General features: G+C 57.3%; 1 protein-coding gene and 1 long non-coding RNA gene across 5 annotated transcripts; one reads left to right on the forward strand and one right to left on the reverse strand.

The window, feature by feature from the left end:
- Positions 1-591: 591 nt before the first annotated feature.
- Positions 592-11290, reverse strand: KLC2 (kinesin light chain 2). 3 transcript variants are annotated; one of them, XM_033205589.1, is made up of 16 exons: positions 10616-11290; positions 9535-9809; positions 6397-6627; positions 6178-6247; positions 5331-5553; positions 4625-4712; positions 4420-4521; positions 4153-4326; positions 3968-4067; positions 3356-3405; positions 3193-3260; positions 2665-2773; positions 2416-2574; positions 2215-2339; positions 1941-1998; positions 592-1556 (listed from the first exon to the last, which is right to left on the reverse strand). In XM_033205589.1, the coding sequence occupies exons 2-16, from the start codon at positions 9760-9762 to the stop codon at positions 1473-1475; spliced, it is 1869 nt and encodes a 622-aa protein (XP_033061480.1). In that variant the 5' UTR covers positions 9763-9809; positions 10616-11290; the 3' UTR covers positions 592-1472. The 3 variants fall into 3 exon arrangements, with proteins under 3 accessions (XP_033061480.1, XP_033061479.1, XP_033061478.1); XM_033205588.1 differs by having other exon boundaries at positions 9535-9773; positions 10475-10638; XM_033205587.1 differs by having other exon boundaries at positions 10475-10638.
- LOC117080487 lies at positions 2771-7519 on the forward strand. 2 transcript variants are annotated; one of them, XR_004435872.1, is made up of 4 exons: positions 2771-3285; positions 3593-3708; positions 4492-4681; positions 6469-6602. It is a non-coding gene; the product is annotated as an uncharacterized LOC117080487 (long non-coding RNA). The 2 variants fall into 2 exon arrangements; XR_004435873.1 differs by lacking the exons at positions 2771-3285; positions 3593-3708 and adding exons at positions 3723-4002; positions 7470-7519 and having other exon boundaries at positions 6469-6644.
- Positions 11291-14588: the final 3298 nt, after the last annotated feature.

Consider the following 14588-nt stretch of genomic DNA (forward strand, 5'->3'; position numbering starts at 1 on the left):
CCATCTCTACTGGCGCATTGCCTTCTGGGGCTTGTAGTTTGCACGCCGGACGCACCTAAGCTTGAGCGCGGTGCTGGAAAGCTTGACGGCGTCTCGGCGTTTAAAAAGCTCCGTTTAGCGCTGGGCTTGGCACGTTTCACATCTGTCTGACGGAGACAGTCATCCTTACCCTCCCAATACCCACGTTGTGAACATTAAATGAGAATGTGGGATCTAGTAAGACTAATAAAAGTTCACTTGTCCAGGGTTCCTCGTGTACTGGGCACTCCTAACTCGCAGCCGCGTGTCATCACCCGCATTTCAGAGATGAAAAAACTGAGTCTCGGGAAACTCACTCAAAGTCAAAAACTTTGTGAAGAGCAGAGCTCGTAAGAGCCCGCAGTCTCCAGAACCCCACAAGTGAAGGTTTTAGGGAAAGCCTGACTTGTGGTGCCCCCACGCAATTCCGGGGTGGGGCAGAATATCTGGGCCCAGCTGCGCGGACAGCGGTTGAGCGAGACACACTGTCCCCCACTCACGCGCGACCCTTCCCGGCTCCACCCGTTTAGAGACGCGGGAGGGCCCCGACCTCCGCCTCAAAACAAGCCCGGCTCAGATTCAAACCGTCTTTATTTCTACAGCAACATCTGAAAATAGAGAGCAGCCGCCTCGCCCGCAACAGGGGGAGCCCCTCCTGCCACCAAGGGACCGTCGCCGCCCCTCGCGAGAAGCTGCAGGCGTGGGAGAGGCGTGGCAGGATGGCTCGGCTGGCGGTGCCCGGGGCGGGGTCGGGCGGGAGGGGCAGTGCATAAGGCCGGGATGCGGGGCAGGACCCGGCGGTGGGAGGACTGACTAAGGGGAGGTCCCCGTCCTGGGGCACGGGGCGATGGCGGGGTAGGACGCATCCCTCAGAGGCCAGGAGGAGCGCGAGAAGGTCCCGGGAGCCACTTGGGAGGCGCCACTCCGAGAATGTGGAGCCTGGGAGATACCACCGCACGGAATGGGGGTGATTAAGGCCTGGGCGGTACCACTAGAGGAGGGACGAGGGGAGGCCCGGGTAGTACCGTGGACTGAAGGGTGGGGCGCGGCCAATAACTTATTTCTCTATATACAGAAGCAACGGCCGGGTTCAGTCGGGAGGGAGGGCGAGGGTGTCGAAGGGCCGGCGAGTGCTTAGTGTTCTTGGCTCTAGGGTCTGGGGAGGCCAGGCCACTGAGTCTATGGTGGAGACTCCAGCCGGCACCTCCTGCTGGCCCTGAACCTAAGGAAGAGGGCCCTGCTGGAAGGAATAAATAAGGGATCGAGCTGGAGTGGGCAGGCCCAGCCTCCAGGGCTCAGGCTGAGATGACAAGGGAGAAGGTTACCCTGAGATTGAACAGAAAAGACAGGGGCTATGGGAGAGACAGGCGGGACAAGCAGCAGGCCCATGCGCAGGGCTGGGGTGAGGGGGGTGTGCCAGGTGGGCGCTCTGGTGACTGGCTGCCCCTTCAGCATTAGCCCACCAGGGAGCTTCGTCGGGAGAGGTCCATGGAGCTGGAGCTGAGAGTGCGGCTGTCAGAGAGACCTGTGCCTCCAGGCTGTGGGCAGAGGGGGCAGGTGGCTCAGCCCTGTGCTGCCAGTCTGTGCCTCCCTGGCCTGAAGGTACCTGACCCGGCAGAGGCAGCTGGAGTCCCTGAGCTGGGCAGAGGCAGTGGCAGTTCCGGCCCAAGGCCATGCCTTGGTGCCCTGACACTCCCGCCCATCTCCACGGTGACTGTGTTGGCACTGGCCATTTACACATCCACCCCCAGGAGAGGCTGGGTTCCCCTCATGTGTCTCCCCTTTGTCCAGCCCAAAGTAGGCCTGGGATAGAATCCATTCCCTCCCATGTCGGATGAAGAGGCATGCTGGAGGGAAGCTTGGCAGCACACATGCAGCCCTGGCCACAGCCGCCCAGTGCCCGGACACCCACTTGCCCCTACCTGGGTCGGCTCTTCCACGCTCTTGTTGAGGAAGTTGAGGGAACTGGCCCGCTTCATCCTGAGGGAAAAGGACAGCCTGGTATTTGCCCAAGGAGGAACTCAGGGGAGATGGGGGCAGGGAGCAGGGTGGGGCTGGGGAAGGAGCAGACTGGTGGGTGGTGGAGCCTGAGAGGGATGGGGAGGTTGCCTGGGGTCAGTGGGGCACACTCATGGGTCAGGAGCTCATCCGGGGTTGCTGGGTGGTTCCTGAGGCTTACCTTGGTGGGGGGCTCACCTGGGGTTAGGGGGTTCCTGAGGGCTGCCCCCCTGCAGCTTCTTTACCAGCATCTCACTGCTGCGCCTCAGGGCGTCTCGGAGCTTCCCAAAGGAGCCGCTGCGCCGCAAGGAACCACTGCCATCCTGCGGGTGGACAGGCTCACCTCTAGGCCCCACTGGCCACCTAGGCTCCCGGCCCGGCCCCAGCCCCTGGACTCACCCCACTCCACTCAGCTGTAGGTCCTGCATCCTCGAGGTCAGACTCAGACCGGGGCCCGGCACCCCCGGCCACATCTCGGCTGCCACGGCGGTCTCCCCGCCCGCCACTGCCATCTTTCAGCAGTTCCACCACCTTGGTCTGGCTTGCGGGGTCCAAACCCTGAGGGAGGGGCAGGGGCATCAGGCCGTGACTGGGTCACACCCAGGGCCACACAGGTGTCTGCCCACCCCCTCCTGCATGGAGCCCCACCTGCTTGCGGTTGCGGCTGGCACAGTCCTCCAGTGTGTGTGCGGCTTCCAGCTTGCCCTGGCGCCGATATAGGGCCCCCAAGCTGCGCAGGGTGGTGTTGACTGTGGGGCTGTGGATGGGACAGTCTCAAACTCCATGTTCCCCCAGACCCAGGGTCCATCCTGGCACCCAGCCTACAGGGGGCCCTGAGGAAATAGGGACCTCCGGGGTAGCCAGAATCCATTCCCTCCCATGTCAAGCCCTGTGCTGGGCCCGCCCAGCCTCTTCTGCCCTGGGGGAATCACGCCAGGGCTAGGGACCTGGCCCCAGGGCCCTCATGGGATGTTGTCACCAGGACCAAAAGCTGGGAGACCCGGAGCAAGATAATTAGGCTGAGAATTAGGAGACAGAGCCTTCTTGGGACAGGTGACCTGTGAGCTGGGCCTTGCCAGATGAGCGGCAGAGGAGGGGTGGGTTAGGAGTGAGAGTATGGAATGTGGAGACTGCCCTGCCATGCTCTGCTCCCCAGCCCAGCCCCGCCCCCCTCACCTGTCTACTTTACAGGCCTTGTACCAGCTGCCATATTCCCCATAGGGGGCGCTGTCCCGGCGCTTATCCTGGAAGAAAGAGTGGTCACACTAAGTAAGAGCAGGTCCGGTTCTGCACATCCCCGCCTCCCCTGACAACCACCCAACCTGCCCCACAGAGCTACCTTGCTTTCCTCCCGCTCCTCTGCGTGCATCCAGATGGGCTTGTTGTCCCCTGGGGAGAGAAAGGAGACTGTCAACGGCCTACCATATAGGCCTCACCTGGTTGGGCTGGACACAGGACTGGGGTCAGGGGAGGGGAGACCAGGGTTGGGCTTTGTTGAATGAATGAACAATAAGACCCAAAACACTGCTGACCCTCTGCTGGACAAAGATGAGCAGAACAGACCCTTACCCCTCAGGCCACAGCCCAAGACATGTGCTAGGCCTGAATGATGGGCCAGGCTCCGAGGGACTCAGGAGCAGATGACGACTGACCATCTGGGGCCGGAGGTAGTTTCTCAGAGTGGGAGATGAGGTGAGCACGAGTTGCCAGTGAAGAAGGGGGATGCAAAGGTGTGTGAGGCACTGGCAGGCCAAGGGGGCTGCATGAGTTGGGTGTGTGCTCACATGTGCAAACGTGAGCACAGGTGGCTGGGCACCATCTGGGGGTGAAGCTGGGGACCAGCCAGGCCGAAGTCTGAGGGCCTGCCCAGCTGAGGGATCTGTCCTGGGTGCTGATGGCAGAGTGGGCCTGGGATGCATCAGCCAGAGGCACGTGGCAACCACACACTCACCATTGACAGAACCAAACTCTTTCTCATGAGCACGGGTGAGGATCTCCTTGTACAGGGTCTCTGCATCCTGGTACTTGCCCTGCTTCAGGTAGCAGGAAGCCTGGAAGTGAGAGACCCAGACAATGAGCAGGATGCATGGAACCAAGCCTTTTTCTCTCCTCCAGCCCCTCCCAGCCTCAAGGCACCAGGTTGTTCTTGGTCTTGGCTACATTGGGGTCATCGGGCCCGAGGCGTGTAGCATAGATCTCCAGTGCCCGCCGATAGTAGTATTCCACCTCCTCGGCTTTGCCCTGGTTCTGGCACAGCAGGGCCAGGTTGCTGAGCTGCTTGGCCACATCTGGGTGAAACTTGCCTAGGACCTGGGATGGGAGAGGAAGCCAGGGGTTGGGCTCAGGGCTGCCCGGGCCCCTGCCTCCCACACCCCTGGCCTGCCCAGCCCTGCCTGCTCCCACCTTCTCTCGGATCTCCAGTGCCCGCTTGCACAACGGCTCAGCCTCCTTGTACTTGCCCCTCTTGCCATACAGGACCGCCAGGTTGTTTAGTGTCGCAGCCACCTGGAGGTGGGAGAATGGAAGCTCCTTGACCCAGGCCCTGCAGGACTCTGGGACCTGCAGGGGATGGGGCACAGCCCCCACCTCCCACCCAACTCTCACTCACGGCTGGGTGGTCCTTGCCCAGTGTTTTCTCCCGGATGGCCAGAGCATCATTGAGTAGGTGGGCAGCCTCCTTATACTTGTTCTGATCCCTGGGAGCAGGTGGGAGCATGGTCAGGGCTGTCCCCCAGCTCGAGGCCCTCCCCAGTGGCCTGCAGTCCCTGTGGTCACTCCTGTACTCAGTGAGTATGACAGAGTGGGACCCAGAGTGTGGGGAGACCTGCTTAGCTCCTGCTCTTTGAGCTCCAGGGGCTGTGGGCAGTTTTCTCACAATTGGCTGGGGTGTGCAGTGCTGGGGTCCCACTGACTGCCTGGTGCCTAGTATCCCTGGGCGCCACATGGCTCTCCTGCTGCCCCTTTAGCGTGTCCTGCTCTCCAGGTCCCAGTGCCTTTGTTCATGCTGGCTTTTTGCCATGGGAACCTTTTCTAGCCTCTTGTGTTCAGCCAAACTCACTTTCTGGCAAAGCCCCTCCTCCAGCCTTAGTGCCTGGAGAAGCTGTGCAGACTCCCCAGAACCCCTGGAGTCTTCATGTGCAGTCCCTCCCCAGTTCTGGCGAAGCCTCTCTCCTACACTAGACAGTTTTACTTGCATCTGTAGCCCAGCTCCACACAGGTGGGCCCCGAGTCTGGGCCCACAGCAGGCACCAAGGGTTAGTGATCCAGGGCTGGAGCATTCCAGAAGAATTTGGGCACCCCCAGAGAGTCCTCACCGATAGACCAGTGCCAGGATGTTCAGCATGGTGGCAACGTCAGGGTGGTCGTGGCCTGACGTCTTCTCCAGGTCTTCGAGTGCCTGCTTGCAGAGTGGCACAGCTACCTCGTAGCGGCCCTGTGAGGCGTATTGGATCACCAGGTTGTGCAGGGTGCGGAGCCGGGCCGGGATCTCGTAGCCCCCATGCTGACCAGACACATCCCCTCCTCCTGGGCTAGGGGCTGCAGGGCCAAGGGCAGGAGGTCAGATGTACCATCTGCCCACTGGGCTGAGATGGTACATGCCAGCTGTGCCTTTGAGCCACTTGACACATGGCCCTGGGCAAGTCACTAATCACTCTTTATCAGTTACCCCATTTATACAGTGGGTCTAGTTACTCCATAGAAAGAGGGGGTAGAGGCCCAGCTCCAGTACTTCAGGCTCTGTGTCCTGGGGCAAGTCGCCTAACCTCTGAGCCTGTGTCCCTGTGTACAGAGTGGAGGCCCCGATGCATGACCAGTACCATGAGCAAAGCAGGCAATGGCCCCAGTGTGGCTGTCTGCACATGCCTCCCTCAGAGGTGACTCAGAGGGGAAGAGAACTCTCCCAAGGGTCAGGGCAACTAGTGGCAGAGCAGCACTGAAATCCAGGCTGGCGACTCCATAGCTCTTAACTGTGATGTCTGCTCCCCACAGAGCTGGGGGGATGTGAGAAGCAGCAGCACGTATGACTGTTCTTAAAGCTCTAACACGCTAGGATGTCATGATCAGAAGTAAGGCAGGAAGGAACATGGGAGCCACTTGGTCCCAAGGACCAAGAGTTCACACAACCTTTCCTTCCTCCACTCCAGAACTGCCCATCCGCACCTGGGCTCTGCTCATCCTCATTGGGGAACAGGTCATCCAGTGTGTCTTTGGGGACGTCCCCCTTCTCCTCCTGGGAAGGAAGACAGGATGAGCATCAGGGAAGGAGGCACAGGGCAGCCAGGTGTCTGTGGGCTGGGGTGGAGCCGAATTTGCTCCATGCTGCCCCTCCCTGCTCCCAGGCCCCCTTGCTGGGCAACAGTGACCATGGTAGGAGCTCACGTTAGGGGAGGTGTCTTCATCCAACTTGCGGATCTGGCTCATGAACAGCAGGTGCTGCTTCTCCTCCTCCAGCTGGGCCACGGCCTGCTCACTGCGCTGCAGCTTCTGCTGCGTCCCCGCCAGCTCCTCACGCAGCCACTGGTTCTCCTGCACCAGGCGCCGCACCTGCGCCCGCAGCTTCTGCTTCTCTGATTCTACAGCTCCCAGGTGGCTCGACAGTGCCAAGATCACCTGTGCAACCAGCCCAGGTAAGGGTCGGAGCCCCATCGACCCCCTCGCCTATGACTGTAGCCTGGGCCTAGTTGGGTTCTGGGACCCAGTGAAGGGCCAGGCCTGGCCCTAGAGTGAGGAGCTGTAGGCCTTTTCTCTCCTAGTCAAGGGAGAATCTCCTCAAGGCCTCAAACACACTGTAGTGCAAAGCCCAAACCCAGGAGGCTTGGGAGTCCCCAGTTCCTTCCTTCTGGGATCAGGAGAACCCCAAAAGGGCTAGTTGGGGTGCTGTGCTTTCCCTGAGCTTCTAGCCCCTTCCTTCATCTCTCCCTGGGTTGTACTCAGGCCCCTGCTGCCACAGCCACTAGGTTACTGCTCCCTGCCCCAGGGCTAGCGCTTGCCTACAGAACTCTGCTAGATGGCTGAAGAGCCACCCAAAGACTCCATCTCCACTTCTGCTGAGGGGGCCACAGCATCCCCTGCCTTTCTGCAGCTCCCAGGTAGGGAAGGGGCATGTATCCCAAATGCTCAGCTGGCGTGAGGAACCACAGGGGCAGGAAAAGTATCCAGAGGCCTTGGCCTCAACCCCCACCCCTCTCCCCAGCCTCTATAACTCCTTTCCTGAGTTTCCAGTCTCTTCCTGCCTTCCTGCCTAGGTTCCAACCTCCCTTCTTGCGCTTTTTTTTAAATTTGAGACAATGTCTCACTCTGTCACCTGGGCTGAAGGGCTATGGCACCGTCACAGCTCACTGCAGCTTCTACCTTCCAGGCCCAAGTGGTCCTTCCACCTCAGCCTCCTGAGTAACTGGGACTATGGGTGCACACCACCACACCTGGCTAATTTAAAAAAAAATTTTGGCCAGGTGCGGTGGCTCACACCTGTAATCCTAGCACTTCAGGAGGCTGAGGTGGGCAGATCATGAGGTCAGAAGATTGAGACCATCCTGGCCAACATGGTGAAACCCCATCTCTACTAAAAATACAAAAATTAGCTGGGTGTGGTGGTGCGTGCCTGTAGTCCCAGCTCCTCAGGAGGCTGAGGCAGGAGAATCACTTGAACCTGAGAGGCGAAAGCTGCAGTGAACTGACACTGCACCACTATACTCCAGCCTGGGCAACACAGTGAGACGCTGTCTCAAATATAAATAAATAAAAATAAATAATTTTTTCATAGATACGGGGTCTCATGATTCCTGGATTTAAGCAATCTTCCCACCTGGGCCTCCCAAAGTGCTGGAATTACAGGCGTGAGCCACCACACCTGGCTTCCACCCTTTCCTGGTCCTTCATGGTCCAGGGTCATTTCTGCAGTGGTGTCTCCAGCTAGTCACGGCTCCCACTCTGCTCCAGCGTCACACATGGCCTTGATGCCCATGCCCTCCATGCAAACTGTTCTCCCTCTGCGAGAGTGCATGTGCTCCACCAGGTGTGGGACCCCTGACTGGTCCTCTCTGCCTTTGATGGCCAACTGGCAGAGGAGTGAATGTCCTTGCAGAGGGCCAGGCTGTCTGAGACCCTGTACTTTACAGTTGGTTAGCAAATGCCTAAGTGACAGGTGTTTCCATAACCACTAGCTTAAAAAAAAAAAAATTCCCCCAACAGCCTGGAAGTATACACAGCAGATGGCATGATCCCTATTTTAAAGAAAAGGAAACCAAGATGATACAACCTCCCCAGGGTTCACGTGCCAGGCAGGGGTTCAGCCAAGCTCTGAGGGGAATAAAACAAGTCTAACTCCTTGCACATCCCAGTGGCTCCTGGACATCTCCAATTGCATATCATCCTGGCAGCCTCAATTAAAGGGGGCCAAAACAGAGTTCTGATCCACCCAGGCCCTCTCCTCCCTTAATTTGCTTAAATCACAAACCTGGGAGTGATGCTGCCTTCCTCTCTCTCCCTTATTCCACGTTGGGTCTTGCTGGACCTACCTTCAGAACATCCAGAACTGGTCCCTTTTCTCCATCATAGCCACCCCTTAATTCCAAGCACCAGCTCTGATTTGAATTCCAGCAGTGGCTTCCTAACCACTCACTGGAGAGTGATTCCATCCTCGACCCACTGAGGTTTATTCTCCACATCTCAGCCAGAGAGAGTTTTTAGAAATTCAAGTCAGACTGTGTTGCCTGCCTGCTTAAAGCCCTCCAGAGGCTTTCTGACTTCCTGAGAATAAAACCCACACTAACGAGGCCATGATCTGGCTCGTGGCTTCTCCCCAGGCCTGTTCTGTTCCTCTTTCCCTTCCGTGAAGCTCCAGTCACATAGTTCTTCCCCGAGTTCCTCCACCACAAACTCCTACCCCAGGACCTTTGCACATGCAACTTCTCCCCTGCCTCCCTTTCCTGGAGACTGGTTCATATCTTCCCTCAGGTTTCAGTTTGTCATTTCCTCACAAAAATCCTGCCTGACCAGTAGACAAGACTCACTGCTGTGAGCTATCATAAAATCTTGTTCTTTTCTTTGTAGAACTCATCACAATTTGTAACAACCAATTATTTCCGTATGTGTGCTTTTGTCTCTTTTCCAAATAGGGCAGGAATCCTGTCTATTTTCTTGGGTCCTGTATCCACCTAACGCCCTGGCTGGCACTCAATAACTCATCTGTTAACGAATGAATAGAAGAATAAATTGGTGGGAGGCTGTGTTTCCTTAAGGATTTTCTTTCTGTTCTCATATGCCATCCAGTCTCCCTTAGTTAGAGGGGAGCTGGGAATGGGGCTCTGCGTGGGGGTGAGGGTGATTATAGTCTCTTACGGCAGGGCTGGGGTCGCCAAAGTGCATTTATTTCTTCAAAAGGTATTTACTGGGGTCCTAACACGGGCCTCCAGGAAACAGACGATTCCTTGCTCAGATTCTTCTAGATTACTGGATTTCTCTGGAAGGCTCGATCCCTCCAGTGACCGCCCACCTCAGTACCCCAGACTGACCTACCTGGGCCTCCCCCAGCCCAAGCTCAATGGCTTCCAGGGAGCGACGCAGGAGGATGCAGCGCTCCTGCGAGCCAGGCTCGGCTTCGCCGGCCTCAGGCGCAACCAGAGGAGCCAGCAGGGCACGATGCTCCCCACGCAGAGTCTCCAGTCCCTGGATGACGGCCTTGGTGCCCAGCACGATCTCATCCTGGCTCAGCTTCTCCTCCCGCGGAAGCACCATCATGGCCATGGTTGTGGCGTCTGTGGGACGAGGGTGCGGGCAGGCGGGCGCCGGGCCTGGGGCCACACCGCCCCAGATTAGGTAAACACAGGCGGTCCCCGGATGCCTGGTCCCGTGTGCCCAGGTCCCCCAGCCGGCAGCCCGTACCGTGCCCACGCTTGGCCTACAGAGGGCGCGCCCGGCTCGTCTTGGCCAGGGAGACGCAATGCGGTGCAGCCGGACCCTGCTTCGGCCCCAGACCACCGGCTTAGGCCGACTTAGGCGGCCCAGTGTCCGTGTTTCCCCGGGGACCCCCTAACCAGGACAGGTATGGGGAACGTGGGGGCTCACTCCTGTGCAGGCGACCCTGGCCCCTCCGGCGATCCGGGCCCAGCCCCTCGGACAGCCCCATCCCCAACCGGCAGGCCACGCCGTGGAGCCCATCCTCCCGACGGGCCGACCCTGCGGAGGCCATCCCCCTACAGGGGCTGAGACCGCGGCCCTCAGTCCTTCCAGGTTGTGCCCACTACGACCCCTCCCCAGGGCCAGCGTAACGCCCTGCGGCCTCCCCTAAAAAGGCCGCGCCCCTGCCCTGGGCCACCCGGGACCGCGCCCCTACCAGGGCTGGTCGGATCCTCCCACAGGCCGCGCCCACGACGACCCCCCTCCCGTAGGCCGACCCGGAGCCTCCCCCCGCTTTAGGGCCTGATCCCGTCTCCCGGCCCAATCGGCCAGCGCCGACCTGCGCCTGGTGCTCGGGCCCGGCTCCGGCTCCGGCTGCCTCCCGCTTCACCCGGACCCGCAGCCGCGAGCCGGTCCCGCCGCCTCCATCCCGCCGGCCTTCCCAGCAGCCCCCGCGCCGCCTTAAAGGTGAAGCCGCTACCTCGGTGGCGTCGGAGGGGGCGAAACACGCTTCTCACGGCCAGCTCACTGCCTTAAAGGAGCGCGGGCCGGGCCGGCTCCAGCGGGAGCGGGACGGGGCGGGGCCATCGAGGCGGGGGCGGGGCGAGGACCCGCCCGGGGCGCAGTTCCCAGGGGCCCACCTGCCCCGAGGGGTGCCCTCGGCCTCAAAATGCCCCGGGTCCTCAGGGTGTGGAGCTGCTCGGGAGATTTAACCCGAAGGTACCTAGTGTGGCGCCATCGAGGACGGCGAGAGAAACTGAGGCGCAGGGAGAAGGTTGGGCTTCCCGGAGTACAGAGCGAGGCATTTGCCATTAATTGAGCGCCTACTGCGTGTTGCGCGCTTTGGTGCCCTGGGTTCATTGACTTAATGCTCACGAAGACCCGAGAAGTGAGTGCCGCTGTTAACCTGGCTCGCAGATCTGACCCTGGGCTCCGCATCCCGGGGTCACATCTGGTGGGGGACGCACCATCTCTGACAGAGGTGGTTTAGCGCCCTTAGCTCAAGCACATCCGGTGACAGGGAGCTTACTACGTTCGGCTCTGAGACAACTCCAAAGGTTAGCAAAATTTTCCTCGGATAGACCTCGAAGTGCCTTCCTGCAGTGCTCATCCACAGCCCTAGCTCTGTCTTCAGAAAGAAGGCTGCTCCCTTATGTCAGTTAAAGTATTTGGAGACAGCGATGGTGCCCCGCGTGGTCTCATCTCTTCCCCAGGCTGCTCCTGGTCCCTTCACTCATTCCTACCGCAGTTTCCTGACCCTTCCCCATCCCAATTTCTCCTTTCTGGGTGTAGTCTAGCTTGTTGGTCCTGCTCAGAAGGTGGTGCTCAGCCCAGGGCCCAGTGATCAGAGACGAGGAATGAACTGCGCAGATCAGAGGGACGGTACCCCCAGGATGCCACCTGTCCACAAGAAAAGCCGCAAATCAGGCTGCCTTTTACACAAGTGAAGACCCTCTATTTGACACATCTCAGTTACATCCAACCAGGTTCTTCTCAAACCTGTGCTCTGCCAATGATTTTTTTTAAGAGAAGTTCTGGCCCGGCGCCGTGGCTCACGCCTGTAGTCCCAGCACTTCGGGAGGCTGAGGCGGGCGGATCACGAGGTCAGGAGATCGAGACCATCCTGGCTAACAAGGTGAAACCCCATCTCTACTAAAAAATACAAAAAATTAGTTGGGCGTGGTGGCGGGAGCCTGTAGTCCCAGCTACTTGGGAGGCTGAGGCAGGACAATGGCGTGAACCCAGGAGGCAGAGCTTGCAGTGAGCAGAGATCCGGTCCCCGCACTCCGGGCAATAGAGGGAAACTCTGTCTCAAAAAAAAAAAAAAAAAAAAAAAAGGTTCTTACTTTATAAAATACTTTATAAAAAAGTTTCTTACTTTATCGTCCAAGCTGGCGTGCAGTGGTGTGATCATAGCTCACTGTAACCTCAAACTTCTTTGTTTTCTTTTTGAGATGGAGTCTGTCTCCCAGGCTGGAGTGCAATGGCACGATCTTGGCTCCCTGCAACCTCCACCTCCAGGGTTCAAGCGATTCTCCTGCCTCAGCCTCCCCAGTAGCTGGGATTATAGCACACACCACCATACCTCGCTAATTTTTTGTATTTTTGGATACGGGGTTTCACCATGTTGGCCAGGCTGGTCTCAAACTCCACCTTGGCCTTGACCCAGCCTGTTAACCTCAAACTCCTGGGCTCATGAAATCTTTCCATCATAGCCCCCCAAGAAGCTAGGACTACAAGTGCATGCCACTACACCTGGCTTTTTTTTTTTTTCCAATTTATTTTCTTAGAGACAGGGTCTTGATATATTGCCCAGGCTGGTCTCAAGTGGTCCTCCATCTCGGCCTCCCAAAGTGGTGGGATTATAGGCATGAGACACCGTGACTGGCATGATTTTTTCTGGATAGCTAATACTTTCATTTGTGCAACATTCAAAAGACATACAAAGGCCAGGCTCGGTGGCTCACACCTGTAATCCCAGCACTTTGGGAGGCCGAGGCAGGTGGATCATCTGAGGTCAGGAGTTTGAGACCAGCTTTACCAACATAGTGAAACCCCGTCTCTACCAAAAATACAAAAATCAGCTGTGCCTGGTGGCACACACCTGTAGTCCCAGCTACTGAGGAGGCTGAGGCAGGAGAATCGCTTGAACCCAGGAGGCGCAGGTTGCAGTAAGCTGAGATGGCACCACCGCACTCCAGCCTGGGTGACAGAGACAGACTCGTCTCAAAAAAAAAAAAAAAAAAAAAAAAAAAACTTAAAAAAAGGCATACAAGTTACAGTGAAATGTAGTTATCCCTATGACTGCTGTCCTCAGCCATCCAGCTCCCCTCTTCAGAAGCGCACCTTCTGTTGTGTCTTATGTCCATTGATTATGTTATTTGCATCAGTGCTGAGCTTGTGTTTATCCTTGTTCATTTCAGCTGGTCAGTTTTCCTCCAGGGCCCCTGAGATTGGGGTCTTCTGCTTTTGGGATCTGTGGTCCTTCAGCCCTCACATTGGCCTTATTTTCCAGATACATTGCCATTGGTTGGGCTGGGCTCACACCTGTAATCCCAGCACTTTGTCAGGCCGAGGTGGGCAGATTGCTTGAGCTCAGAAGTTCAAGACTAGCCTGGGCAACATAGTGAAACCCCATCTCTACAAAAAATACAAAAATTAGCTGGGCATGGTGGTGTGTACCTGTAGTCCTAGCAACTCAGGAGGCTGAGGTGGGAGGATGGCTCAAGCCAGGAGGTGGAAGTTGCAGTGAGCAGAGATAACATCATACCACTGCACTCCAGCCTGGGCGGCAGAGCCAGATCCTGTCTCAAAATATATACATACATATATGTTGCATTGATTGCACTTTGGTAAGTCTGCCTCTGTGCACAGAGACTCCATCTGACCATGACTGGACTCCCATCTGGCCAGCATGTTCTGTTCACAGGGAAGAAACAGAATATGGAGTGCAAGGCACTTTTGTTGTTCTTCATGACACTGGGTTTCAAAATTTTTTGAGAAATAACTTTCTTAGAAGGCTTTCCCTCTAGAGATTGAGATTTGGTGGTGCCAGGGTGAAGGTGAATCCTGGGCACCTCTTGGGACTTTTTTTTTTTGTGATAGAGTCTTGCTCTGTTGCTCAGGCTGGAGTGCAGTGGCGCAATCTTGGCTTATTGCAACCTCTGCCTCCTGGGTTCAAGCGATTCTTCTGCCTCAGCCTCCCAAGTATCTGGGACTACAGGCACGTGCCACTACGCCTGGCTAACTTTTGTATTTTTGGTAGAGATGGGGTTTTGCCATTATTGGCCAGGCTGGTGTCAAACTCCTGACCTCATGATCTGTCTGCCTCTGCCTCCCAAAGTGGACTTTTTTTTTTTTTAAGAGATGAGGTCTCACTGTCACCCAGGGTGCAGTGGAGTGCCACAATCATAGTTCACTGCAGCCTTGAACTCCTGGGCTCAAGTGATCCTTCCGCCTCAGCCTCTTGAGTAGCTGGGACTATAGGAAGGTGCTCACCATGCCCAGCTAATTTTTATTTTTTGTAGAGATGGGCTGTCCCTCTGTCCCTATGTTGCCCAGGCTGTTCTTGAACTACTGGGATCAAGCGATCGTCCCACCTCAGCCTCACAAAGTGCTAGGATTATAGGTGTGAGCCACGGAGCCCGGCTGCCTCTTGTGGCTTTAAAACTTAAGTGGTGCCTGTGCTGTGCACCCCGGATTGAAAGTGCTGTTTCAGTGTCTGTTTTGCAGGTGAAGAAACTGAGGCTCAGAGAAGTGAAAGGCGCCTGCACCTGGCTCAATGGGCTTTTTTGTTTGTTTGTTTTGAGACAAAGTCTTGCTGTGTTCCCCAGGCAGGAGCGCAGTGGCACGATCTCGGCTCACTGCAACCTCTGCTTCCCAGGTTCACGCCATTCTCCTGCCTCAGCCTCCCGGGTAGCTGGGATTACAAGGGACTTACCACCACACCTGGC

This window comes from Trachypithecus francoisi, unplaced genomic scaffold (assembly GCF_009764315.1).
Source record: "Trachypithecus francoisi isolate TF-2019V2 unplaced genomic scaffold, Tfra_2.0 Lachesis_group8, whole genome shotgun sequence".
NCBI lineage: Eukaryota > Metazoa > Chordata > Mammalia > Primates > Cercopithecidae > Trachypithecus > Trachypithecus francoisi.